The 13,243-nt window shown below is 43.1% G+C and overlaps 1 protein-coding gene across 9 annotated transcripts in view; it reads left to right on the top strand.

Annotated features, from left to right (window-relative positions):
- FYN (FYN proto-oncogene, Src family tyrosine kinase) overlaps positions 1-13,243 on the top strand; it is a 157,699-nt gene that overhangs the window by 115,918 nt on the left and 28,538 nt on the right. For all 9 annotated transcript variants that reach the window (XM_077301863.1, XM_077301813.1, XM_077301839.1 and 6 more), the window contains 4 exons: positions 4,040-4,297; positions 4,820-4,916; positions 8,759-8,857; positions 9,875-9,978. In XM_077301863.1, the coding sequence (XP_077157978.1) occupies positions 4,051-4,297; positions 4,820-4,916; positions 8,759-8,857; positions 9,875-9,978 (547 nt within the window). In that variant the 5' untranslated portion in view covers positions 4,040-4,050. The remainder of the gene's footprint in view (positions 1-4,039; positions 4,298-4,819; positions 4,917-8,758; positions 8,858-9,874; positions 9,979-13,243) is intronic.

The raw sequence follows: 13,243 nt of genomic DNA on the forward strand, positions 1-13,243 counted from the left end.
GTAATTAAAATAAGAAATGAAGGGGAAGAGGCAAACAAACGAAAAAATATGTTGCTTGCAATATGAACTTGGTTAGGTGATCTTCACTAGTCAAACTCTCAGCATACCCTGCCTGACAGAGTAAGCGTAAAATGGAGAAGAGAAAACAAAAAGCGTTGGGGGAGGGTAAATGCCAGGTATAAATGAAGTGAGTAAATAACTTCCAAAGTTGTGTATTTTTATCTACTATGATTGGCATGATTGGCACCTCAGTATAGACAAACCAAATGTGTTGCTGTTATAGTCCACTTTAATAAACCTACTCAGAATTTACTACTACTCAGTAGTAAGATCAGTCATCTACTAACATCATACATTTATTTATTTAATGTATCTGTGCCCTACCTAGAAGGAGGCAATAGCAAACCATCTTGGAATGTCTCTCGCTAGGAAAATGCAGCTGCAGCAGGAAGAGTCAGACTGCTGCCCCCAAATTCCTCACCACCCCCCTGGATCCTCTCACTACTCTGGGGGGGGGGAGTGTATTTCCCATTTTGGAACCCCTACTCTGGAGCCTTCCCTTGCTGAAATATGCCTGTTTCCTTATATCTTATTGAGGGAAGAGATTAGACACTTCCTGTTTTTTTTATGGTGGAAACTGGGAATTTAGAGAATCTGCTCATACTGCCATCACACCACTATAATTATATCGGTATTTTAATGCCTTAAAAAAAACAAAACTAAACCATTCCACTTCAGGGTGAGGGAAGAGGAGAGGGAGTGGCTTGACTATGCTGACCATCCATTCATCAAAAAAGTGGGCTGGACGTGGATGGGAGTGGGCAGGACAAAGAAGATTGGCAGTAACATTACTCACAGGGAAAAGACTCAAATGGGCTTCCAGGGGAAAATTCAGGTTAAAAGTGTATACATTTGTTTTATTTATTTATTATTCCATTTATAGTCTGCCCTTTCCCAAAGGCTCAAAACTGATCTCAAAAGAACTGGGGGGGGGGGGGACAAAAACCATGTAAAAGCTAAGGGCACAAAAATCAGGGAATAAAGCAAAGCATTATGAAGTCAGAATGATGGGGAAAACCTATACAGAAAAGTCCAGAGTAAACCAAATGTGCACTCAATGCTTCTATAAACTTAAATTAAAATTTTAAACCTCATTTTCTGTGGAGAAGTGCATCAAGATTGATCTTTTTATAAAAGTTACTCATAATATTCATAACAAATTATCCAACAGTTATATGACTTGGCAATATAGAGATCTGAGGGGAAGTATGTCATTTAATAGATTTACTCTAAGAAACCTGTTTACTGTAAGTTAAACAACACAGATTGTTGGATATAAATCTCCAAAGGCTCTAGTGTAAATGATCTGCAGATTTTGTTGAATGATATCATCATTGCTGGTTGAAATATGCAGGTTTCTGGCTTTATGAAGCATTAATGGCTATGCTTTGTGTAGAGAAGCCATATTAAAGGCAAAAAACAGCCTTATGCTCAATATAAAGCTGTGAATGGAGATGTAATTATATACAAAACCCCTAGAGTCTTTTTGAATCAAGCCCAGCAATGTGCTTTTAGTTTCTTCTGAATCTTAACTAGCAGCCGATGATATCATGCTTAGCTGGTGTCTTCAAGCGAGGAATGGAGAACCTTTTAAAGTATTGGCTTGAAAAGAAACATGTAGGTTACACCCTCTGTCACATCTTACAAGGTCCTGTAATCAAGCATCCTTTATACATGTACAGCCCACACACTGGAGCCAAGTAGGAATTGACTATAGAAAAGGGAAATAACCTCTCCATCAGACTTCCCTACCCACTCCTCCTAATCGCAAAGAAAACACACACAAGCAAAAAACAAGTAAAAGAAAGAAATTGGCTACAATCCATTCATTTAAGACCTATCTATTATACTGATGTCACTATTAACTCTCTTAAAAACCTGAGTTCTTAACATTTGGATGGCTTGTGTACGTATTCATTGTTGCCGTAGTTTTCCAAGATGCTTATTGATTTGGCACTTGTTCTTAAATGACTGCTTTCTTTGTCCTTTTTTGTTTTTGGCAAGTTGCAGTTAATAATTCACATTCTTGCTTGCTCAGCATGTGAACAGTACTTTTGAGTCAAATCCTTCCCTTCCTCTGCAGTAAAGCATATCCTTGCTAAATTCAGAATCTGACATTTTATCAAATGCAATTAAAGTGGTATAAGAGACAGGGCAAAAGTGAGAATAGTACAAATGAGAGAGAAAATCTGTGCCTTGATGATATATTTCCCATCTAGGTCTTAAAGTCAATACAATATCCTGAGATTCACCTGATAGGAGTGGATAGGCTGGAAGTTGAATCCTCACCATGCTTGTCAATGCCTCTACAAAGATGTGGGATGCTTCTGTCGATGGGTGGTGCAGACATGGTGTGTGTGGGAAACAAAGCAGGACAACAGCAGAACATTTTCATAGTCTGAAATAGATTAAAGGTGGCCTAATACCACTAGATTCAGAAATAATTAGAATATAAGAGCATAAAAAGAGCCCTGCTGGATCAGACTGGTGCTTCATCTCACCCAGCATTCTGTTTAACATGGTGGCCAACCAGTTACACTGGAGTGCCTGCAAACAGGGCATAGAGGCATTCCCCTAAAGTTGCTTCATAGCCTCTGATATTCAGAAGTTTGCTGTCTCTGTCTGTGGAGGTTCCCTTTACTCATTAGGGCTAACAGGCATTGATGGAGCTGTCTTCCATGGATCTATCTAACCCATTTTAAACAAGGTTATGCTTATGTCCTTTATTCATTTATTCGTTCGATTTTTATACTATCCCTCACTTGGCATCTCAGGGCAGTGTACATGGAACAAAGAACTTGAAAAAAATAGACTGTAACACTGGTATCATTTGTAAACAATTGAAAAAGGAGATATAACAACAGATCACAGAGAACAGTCTAACAGATGGGGTCATTTGGTCTCAGGTGTTGTAGTCTCCTGGCAGTTGGTCTGGGTCCTCATTGTCGGTTTCATCCCAAGGCTGGTGGAAGAGCTCCATTTTGCTGGCCCTAAAGGACTGTTTGAATTCTGGTAGGGCCTTGATCTCTTTGGGGAGCTCATTCTACCAGGTTGGGGCCATGGAGGAGAACACTCTGGCTCTGGTCGAGGCCAGACAGATTTCTTTGGGGCCAGGAATTACCTAGTTGTTGGAATATAGAGAGTGAGTTTGTATAGACCAGGGGTAGTCAAACTGCGGCCCTCCAGATGTCCATGGACTACAATTCCCAGGAGCCCCCTGCCAGCATTTGCTGGCAGGGGCTCCTGGGAATTGTAGTCCATGGACATCTGGAGGGCCGCAGTTTGACTACCCCTGGTATAGACAAACAGATTGCCCTTGAGGTATGCAGGACCCTGACTGCATATGGCCTTGAAGGTCTGATCTGGTATTCAATTGGTATAGGCGTTACTATACTCACTGGAAGTGAATGTCACATCTTACAATTTAATTCCTCATTGGGTAATATTTCCTTTTGTCTGTCCTGAACTCATTGCCCATCAATTTCATTGGGTGCTTCTGAGCAGAAAGGTCTGTTTAGCCACAAAAGCATAATTTTATAGCCCTATATCACATCCCCCTTTAGTTGTCTTTTTCCTTAACTGTAAAGTCCCAGAGTCTTCAGCCTTTCCTCACAGGAAAGGTACTCCAGCCTCTTAATCATCTTGGTTGCCCTCTCTGTACTTTCACATCCTTTTAATTTGCAGTTTATCCTTTGTGCTTATCTGTATTTTAGCAATCCAAGGCCCGGCATAAGCAATATAAGAAGTGCGCTTTGGCTGTGCCAGAACTGAGTATATCTCTTAAAAGAATCTACTTTGGTGACCTATATTTTTTACTGAAATGCAGTAGTCAATCTGAAAGTTCAAGAAACTGCTGTTTATGCGGTTAACTATTTGATGCCTGTGAGCTTCCTAAGACAAGTTTCAGTCTATAGGGATCATAGTATGAATACTAGGAGCTATGTTAACAAGCAGTATATTTCCTTTTTATATATTCCAGGATTTTAGATAATGGGCTGTGTGCAATGTAAGGATAAAGAAGCAACAAAACTGACAGAGGAGAGAGATGGCAGCTTAAACCAGAGTTCAGGTTATCGTTATGGGACAGATCCAACTCCACAGCATTACCCAAGCTTTGGCGTGACTTCAATTCCAAATTACAACAACTTCCCCACAGCTGGAGGGCAAGGATTGACAGTCTTTGGTGGTGTCAACTCCTCATCACATACTGGCACTCTGCGTACAAGAGGTGGAACAGGTAAATCACAACAAGTGCATCCCTTATCTATATATATATATTGGCCATAAAGTTGCAGCTGACTTTTGGAGAACCTGTAGCATTTTCAAGGCAGGAGACATTCAGAAGTGATTTGTCATTGCCTGCCTATGCATAGATACCTTAATGGTCTCCGGTCCAAATACTGAGTAGGGCTGACCCTTCTGAGTTCCAAGATCTGATGAGATTGGGGTAGCCTGGGCTGTCTAGCTCAGGGCACAAGCATGTGTACCCATTCATACACAGTCTTCATGTACATAGGCACTACTCACACTCTCATATACACATAGGATTCACACTTGCTAGGGATTATTTATTTGACCTTGGAGGCAAATTGTGACAAAAACATTGCTTTGTGATATGTGTAAAAATTAGCAAATTCTGAATAACAGCAAAAAAGCTTGTTCATAGATTGTTGCATAAGCTATAAACCATCTCTTTTCTTTCCCATTATGCTGTACTAAGTCTCCAATGGTATAATCACAGTTATATATCTCTCCATAGGTGTAACTCTTTTTGTGGCTCTATATGATTATGAAGCAAGAACAGAAGATGATTTAAGTTTTCATAAAGGAGAAAAATTTCAGATACTTAACAGCTCGTAAGTATATGTTCTTGCATACATTCTGATAAATAAACAAAGTGACCTTTAATGTAAACAACATCAATTCACTCAAATCCTCTGGTTGTGTTTTTGAAGCAAGATAGAAACTGGAAATATGCATCTTAGGTTAGATTACTTGCTTTCACTTTTTTAAAAAATTAAGCAAAATTTCATCCACGATTCCATTGTTACATTTCTTTGGACCTTGATATGCCTTCCACTTGAGTTGTAAACAGTTGCTGAATTTCATGAGACAGTTGCTAACAGAAATACAAATGCAGTAATGCCTTTTTTTGTGTGTGTGCTTATGTTGAATAAATCCATTATCAAAAATGCAGTAGATAAATAAAAGTTGTAATCCTAGCAACTCCTCACAGCTTATTCGGTGGGGGGGGGGGGAGAGAAGGATTCAATCATGATAAAATATCACAAAGCAACTTGGCCATGATCCGGCATGTACCAGCAGGAAGGTTGGAAGACAGGTAGTTGATGAGGAAGAATGAATGAACAAGGGAATGAATCAATCTGTCCTGTTTTCTCCTGTATTTTGCTGTATGTCATGCCTTATATTATTGACACCTCCTGGACATATCCAGAGGCCCTAGTTTGGAGAATCAGGTTTGAATCCCCATACCTCCTCCATAGGAAGCCTTCTGGATAACCTTGGATCCGCCTCAGTTCTCTCAGAGCTCTGTCAGGCTCATACCATGAAAGGTGACTGTTGGCATGAGAGGATTGTAAGTTTTGAGAGTCCTTACAATAAAAAAAAGTGGGATATAGAACTCATCTCTTCTTATTTTCAGTATAATGTCCTCTTTTTTTGCTGAGAATAAAGACGATATTGGTTGCATTTGCAATAGTTCTGCCATTAAATGAGAACACGGGGGGGTTCCCCCAGCCTGGGAAGCACAGCCACCACGTCAGCGATGCATGCAGCGTGCTCCCCCAGTCCACAGGAGGGGAGGGGATTGTGGGGGAGGGGGAGGGTCCACCGACCTGGGAAGCACAGCCGCCGTGTCAGTGATGGGTGCGGCGTGCTTCCCAGGTCCGCAGGAGGGTGGGGTATCGTTGGGGAGGGGGAAGGGGAAGGGTTCCTCGAGGGCGGGGGCCTGCGACATGCCTTGTAGGCGGATAACCTTGGACCTCCCCTAGTCCATACCCCGACCTGGGAAGCACAGCCGCCGTGTCAGCGACGGGTGCGGCGTTCTCCCCGGGTCTGCGGGAGGGTGGGGGAGCATGGGAGAGGGCTGTGGGAGGGTTTCCCTGGCCCGGGAAGCACAGCCACCACATGGGGTATCGTTGGGGAGGGAGACGGGGGAGGGTTCCTCCAGGCCGGGGGCCTGCAATGTACCTTGTAGGCGGGCAGCCGCATAATGGCGGCAGGTGCCCGAAGGTGTCCGAGTTGCGGGGCGGGGCGGGAGGCGCTGTGCACCTCCCGATTCATCAGTCCGAGGGCAAGGAGCACTGCGCTCGGCTGACGATTGGCCCCTCTGCTTGTCAGTCCGTGGGCAAGGGGCCAATGGGCCCCCTTGCCCATCACGGACACAGCCCATCACGGACCCTACTCCTCTTAGCCTTTTATTTATATTGCTCCCGCGGAGTGGTTACAGATGGATTTTCCTAGAAAAGATAGTTATATAGCCCTATTTTGTGGAGAAAGTACAGTCCAAGATTAGTTGGGTACTATATGGCACAAAATGTATGTATTAACCACTATTATATAAGCAACTTATTAATGTTCCCCTGTAGACAGATGTGATACAAAGGCATCATCTATTGCTTATATAGGGCTAAATTATTTTAGCATGACTCCCTGTGAGCTTGATAGCATGTAGTACCCTACATGTTGTTGTTGTTGTTGTTATGTGCGAAGTCGTGTCCGACCCATCGCGACCCCATGGACAATGATCCTCCAGGCCTTCCTGTCCTCAACCATTCCCCGGAGTCCATTTAAGTTTGCACCTACTGCTTCAGGGACTCCATCCAGCCACCTCATTCTCTGTCATCCCCTTCTTTTGCCCTCGATCGCTCCCAGCATTAGTCTCTTCTCCCTACATGCTATGTTTTAAATTTTTCATTTCTGTGCCATTTCACTTCCTGTATGCTACACTGCAACGGTAACGACTGGGGAAGGCACTGGCAAACCACCCCGCATTGAGTCTGCCATGAAAACGCTAGAGGGCGTCACCCCAAGGGTCAGACATGACTCGGTGCTTGCACAGGGGATACCTTTACCTTTACGCTACACTGCAAGTGGCTATTCAACACATGTCTTTAAGACACCTCAGCAGATGTTTCTGAGGGTTTCAGTTTGGAAAAGTAACTGAAAGCAGGGGTAGTCAACCTGTGGTTCTCCAGATGTTCATGGACTACAATTCCCATGAGCCCCTGCCAGCAGATGCTTTGGCAGATGCTGGCAGGGGCTAATGGGAATTGTAGTCCATGAACATCTGAAGAACCACAGGTTGACTACCCCTGACTTAAAGCACACAGCATATGTGCATATGTCTTATGATTAGAATAATATTATAAGGAGCCCAACATATGAAATATAAATGTATTTGTTGCCTCTTACTTATAAACCCCTCTTCCATATAGCTTTTCATGACCACCTGCAATATTTGTGGATGTGATAATATATCTCCATCTAGTGGCATTTTTGGAAAATACACCAGTATAGCAAAATACAAAGCAATGGCAAAGAGCTCTCTGTGTTGTATTAAGACTGTATGGCTAAAGACTTATTTTCCTGTAGGAATATCACTACCATGTAGGAATACTTGCATGAGGTGAAATAGACACAAGTGCTTTTATCGCATACTATAGCATACAAGTAATTTACCCAGATTTTCCTATAAAGAAATGACATTCAGCACTGATTTAAATATCAAATGCAGTTTAAGGTACGTTGTGATGATCTGCTTTTAAAGGGGGGGGGGTACCCCAAAATTATACCAAGTGTATACAAGGCGTTGGTCCTTTCTAAAAATCCTTTAAAACAGTGCTTCATACTTTGTGAAAGGTATTAAGTTTCATTGTTCACTGTTGAGTGTGATGCTATTGCTGGGAGTTAGGTGTATCTCATCGACAAACTGTTATCTTCGTCTTCATCTTCAACCAATGGCATAGAATCATAGAATCATAAATCATAGAATCATGGAAGGGGCCTAGTCCAACCCCCTGCTCAACGCAGGATCAGCCCTAAGCATCCTAAAGCACCCAAGAAAAGTGTGCATCAAACCTTTGCTTGAAGACTGCCAGTGAGGGGGAGCTCACCACCTCCTTAGGCAGCCTATTCCACTGCTGAACTACTCATGTCTGCTGCCCAAGAGATTGTCCTGGCAGAAGAGGTAGGGGAGGATTTTGCTGCCCCTCCATGTTTAGAGGCATTGGATGTCAGGCTCTCCTGACTCTTAGAATCAGTTCCTCGGTGATGTAAGGAGCTATGGAGGAAGGTAACACAGACAAGATTTGTATTCATGAACATCTTCTGGATGCAGTTCACAAGATCCAACCCAATTAATACAGTTAATTATTCTCATGGTTTGTGTCATTGCTGAGTTCCTATTTTCTATTAATTTCCAGAAGAGGAATTTTGTTGTAGTATCTTATCATTATGCATTCTGTGGACACAAGATATGTTCCATCAATTCAACAGGCTCTTATATCAGTAGAACATGCTTTGCACTGTGAGAATTCATGATTCTGAGCTGCTTGTGGACACAGGGTACCACTCTTAGTGAGCCTGTAATAATGAGAAGTCATTAAAAGTTATGAGCAATTGTAAATTCAGAGGTGACTTTGGCTTCCTGTTAATGCTCTCTCCTCTTGTCTTGCAGGGAAGGAGACTGGTGGGAGGCCCGTTCCTTAACTACAGGAGAAACTGGTTACATACCCAGTAATTATGTGGCTCCAGTCGACTCCATCCAAGCAGAAGAGTATGTTCTTTTCATTTTATGGAAGGCTGATTAATAATTCTGTACTTGAAGACAGTGCAAGGGCACAGTTGTGATAATGTTCAAACAATGTAACATCACATTAGGGTTGGATTTTTTTTTTTTTGGTCTGTACTGATAAATGATTAGGAATTATTATTTAATGCCAGAGTGAGGGTGGCTCTTGTACTGAAGATATTGGTGGCAACCTCTTGCCAGAGTTTTGTGGGTGGTTTTAGGTTAGTCTTCCTGATTGATATTTACAGAGCGCTTGAGTTTGTGAGGGCACTTCTTGAAAACTGGCTATTAAAGTCATCCTAAAAGTAAGCTCCCCTTTGGAAGATTATTAGTATGTCCCTATTACATGGGGCATTTTTTTCACAATGTCCTTTTTCAGTTACATGTAGTTCATGAACTGGCCCGTACTTAGCTTCTGCCAGTCCAGCCACAATTATTCCAGTTAGGCTACTCTGCATGAGCCTGCCTTTGAAGACATCCAGAAAGCTTCATTGGACACAAACACGCCTGCTGCCTGAACTCAGCTGCCCAGAACATGTAATCCCAATGCTACATCAGTTGCTCTGTGACCTGTTAGCTTCAAAGCCCAATTCCAAGTGCTGGCTGTTATGATGAGAGACCAGGGGCCTTGCACTAAGTAATCTGCTCTGTCTGTAAATTAATCTGCATGCTTCTGTGTTAAGGATTTTCAATATATCTCACAAGTTAGAACTTGACCACTGTCATCAGCAAAACAGCAGCACGGAATTTATATTTAATACTTTTTAACAATAGTTTTTAATTCTTTTGAGAGTAAAAATGGTCTATACCAACTTACTCTCCACAATACATTTTTCTATTGTATTTTCAGGACACAAACCTTACATACGCTCCCATAATCTTTAAAAAAAATCTGTTTATAAAGCTGTAAATATTAAGCAATGCTACTCATATTCTTGCATTCTGATTTCTTAGAGGCTAATAGCTTCAAATGTTATATTCGCTACATCTTGGTTTGTTTAGATGGTACTTTGGCAAGCTTGGACGAAAGGACGCTGAGAGACAGCTGCTGTCATTTGGTAATCCACGAGGGACCTTCCTGATTCGAGAGAGTGAAACCACCAAAGGTAACATGACCAGTTGCCTTGTTGCTAAGCACACAGGCAAGAGTATACGTTTTTGAGTTGTCAGTCAGTATCAAATGCTTCCTAATCAGACATTGATTACTTTTTTCATGCAACCTGCAATAGCAAAATGAATCTAGCATAATTTGTTGATGAATAATCACCAAATCCAAATCATAACTTCTGCGGACCTTAACAATTTGAGGGGGGGGGATACAGACCAAGATTGACTGGTTAAAACTTTGCTGCAAGTGCACATGAAGGGGAAAGTTGAAAATGAAGAAGGGGTCAAATCAAATGCGTGACTCTTACATTCTGCTTTAATTTGCTTGAGTAGTGAGGAAGCATTTGCTGATAATGAGGTTTAAGTAGCCCGTGGACCATCTGTTGAGGAGTATTCTTTAAAAATTGCGCATACTAAAATTGTTACTTACCTCTGGTTTTATTCAGCATTTGCCAATACAGTGCTTTCTTTGATCTTCAATTACTGAAAGTTGTACCAATTAATATTCAGCCAAGTAAAGTCCTCTTTTAATAATCATAGAGTTGGAAGTTTCTTGGAGGTAATCTAGCCCCATAGCCTGCTAAAAGCAGCAATATGCAACTAGAGTATCTGAAACAGATGGTCATCCAGCCTCTGTTTAAAGATATTTAGTGAGGGAGAATCCACCACCGCACGTCAGTCTGTTTCACTACTAAATTACTCTTACCATTAGGAAATTCCTCTCAATATTTAGCCCAAATAAGCTTCCATGTAATTTGTACACATTCTAATCCTGATCTCCGGAACAAGAAAAAACAAGTCTGCTCTCATCTTCTCTGTGACAGCCTTCCAGATATTTGAAGTCAGTGGTCTTTTATTTGTCTTTTCTACCAGCTAAATATACCCAAGTGTTTCCTCATGGGGCTTGGTTTTCAGACTTCTTGGTTTCCAGACACTCTAGTTTATTCTCCTTATGAGGAAGTCCCAAGACTGAACACAGTACTCCAGTTGAGATCTGGCCAGTGCCCAATAGGGTGGAATAAGTACTTATCTTGATCTGGACCTCCTGGGTTTCTGATATTGCAGCCCAAGATTTTTTTTAAAAAACATTTACATTTAAGGTCAGTGTGTCTGACGAGGACTTAGAAGATTCAGATTCAGATCCCCTATTCTGTCTTGAAGCTTGCCAAGTGGCCTTGTGGGAGTCATTTTCTCTCATCCTTGTCCAACTCACAAGATTGGTGTGATGTAAGGAGGGAAACAAGATGTTTATCACCCTGAGTTCCTTGGAAGAAGGGAGAACAAATATATGCTAAAGAAGCCCACTGCTTGCTCCAGTTTAGCTTGTGCTGAACTAAGACGCTTATACTCTTTTCACATATATTGCTGCCAAGCCAAGTTTCCCCATCCCATACTTGTGCTTTTGTTTCTTTGTTTATATTTTCTTTGTTTGCCGTTTGCATGCCTCCCTGTTGAAATGCACTGTGTTTGTCTTGATCTAGTATTTCCAGCCTGTCAGGATTAGTTTGAATCCCAATTTAGTCTCCTTTGGTGTTTTCACCCAAGTTTCCAGCTTTGTGTCATTCGACAATTTGATAAGCATCCCCTCTATGCTCTCATCCTTACACCGCTCCAGTGGAGCGGTTTAAATAAACGCCTAAGGGCTAAGTGGGAGGAGAGTGGGCAGGCGCTGTCCGTGATAAAAACTCGCGGCTCCTGATTCACTCCTCTGAGTGGCACTCCAGGGCCAAGTGGTCAATTGGGAGGGCCGCAAAGTGCGCCTCAACATTGGCTACTTGGCCCGTCTTAGGAACACCGTGCCGCTGACTCCCCAGTCCTCCCAGGCAGCCAATCTCGCTGCTGCACCCTCCAGACAGTGAGTCCTCTGCTCTTTTCCAGTCGCCCACCGACGGACTTCGCCCAGGGACCAGATGCCTGCCGGGGAGGAGTGTTGCCCCATGCTGCTGCGCCCAGGGAAAGCAGCGCGGATGCCACATCAAAGACACGCCACCCGGGCTTCTTTCCCTCCGCCCAGCAACAGCCCTTGCCCGTCCAGGGAACTGGCCGCTACCCCCCACGCATCTCCCCAGCTGCCTCTCGACCGCCACCAACTGCGTGCTTCCCACCCTGACCCCGCCCGTCCCTTGGGGGGCCCCCACCCTTCTCCCAGCCCGTACTTACCGTTTTCTGCTTTGCTGGCTGCTCCCAATGCTCGCCGCCGCCACCGCAACTAGGCCGTGAGGCCGAGAAGACCACTAGAACCACGCATACGTGGCATTCCGACACAGCGCCCAACCGAAGGCACCACCAGCAACGCGGACAGGCCTTGCGGCGCGCCCGCACCCTGCCGCTACACCCCTGCAAAACACACATGCGTGCAGCCCACTTGTGCGCATGCGTGTAGCCTGCTGCCATTGCCACACCGCTCGCCTATCTTACTAAACTTCACCGCGGTGCTGCCGGCCCTCATCTGCCCATTTTTACAAATTAACCTACCGTTGCTCAATCAAATATGAATTCACCTGAAAGTAGAATCATCCAGCCCATGTTTACCCACTTGTTCAGAAGCATACCGTGGGAAACTGTCAGATGCTTTGCTGAAATCAAGATATATTATATTGATTACATTCCCATAGTCTACCAAAAAGGAAATAAGATTTGTCTGCCTAACTTACTCTTGCTAAACTCATGCTGGCAGCTAGCAATCAACACTTTCTTCTCTAGTTGCTCACTTAATAATCTGTTCCATTATTTCCATTATTTTACCAGGCATCAGCATTAAGCTGACCAGTCACTTTTTCAAAAACAGAGACAACATTTGCTTGTCTCCAGTCTTCCATGACCTCACTCATTTTCCCACAAATTCTCAAAGATTAGAATAGAGTTTCCAGAATAACATCTGCAAGCTGCTGTAGTACCCTGAAATGCAGTTCAGCTAGCCCTGGAGACTTGAATTCATGTAGTATTGTTACCCAAATTGCTGGGGAATTATGAATATAGCAAGAGGCTGGGTAATGCAGGATCTTTACTACCATTTTTTTACGGGGTCCTTTCCCTGGAAGAAACCCTTCTTAAATGAAGAAGACAATTAAGCTTACACTCAGGGGATTTATTTGGGGAAAATATCAGGGTACATTCAAAACACACACATAAGCAAAACCATACATACACAAAGTTCTACAGGGGGACAAGTTCAAGATACTGCACCTTTCTTGGATCCAAGCAGCCCAGACACAGGGTTGACGACATCAGGGGTGGACAGGATGCCGGGTGTGGATAACACAA

Source organism: Paroedura picta, chromosome 1 (assembly GCF_049243985.1).
Source record: "Paroedura picta isolate Pp20150507F chromosome 1, Ppicta_v3.0, whole genome shotgun sequence".
Classification (NCBI taxonomy): domain Eukaryota; kingdom Metazoa; phylum Chordata; class Lepidosauria; order Squamata; family Gekkonidae; genus Paroedura; species Paroedura picta.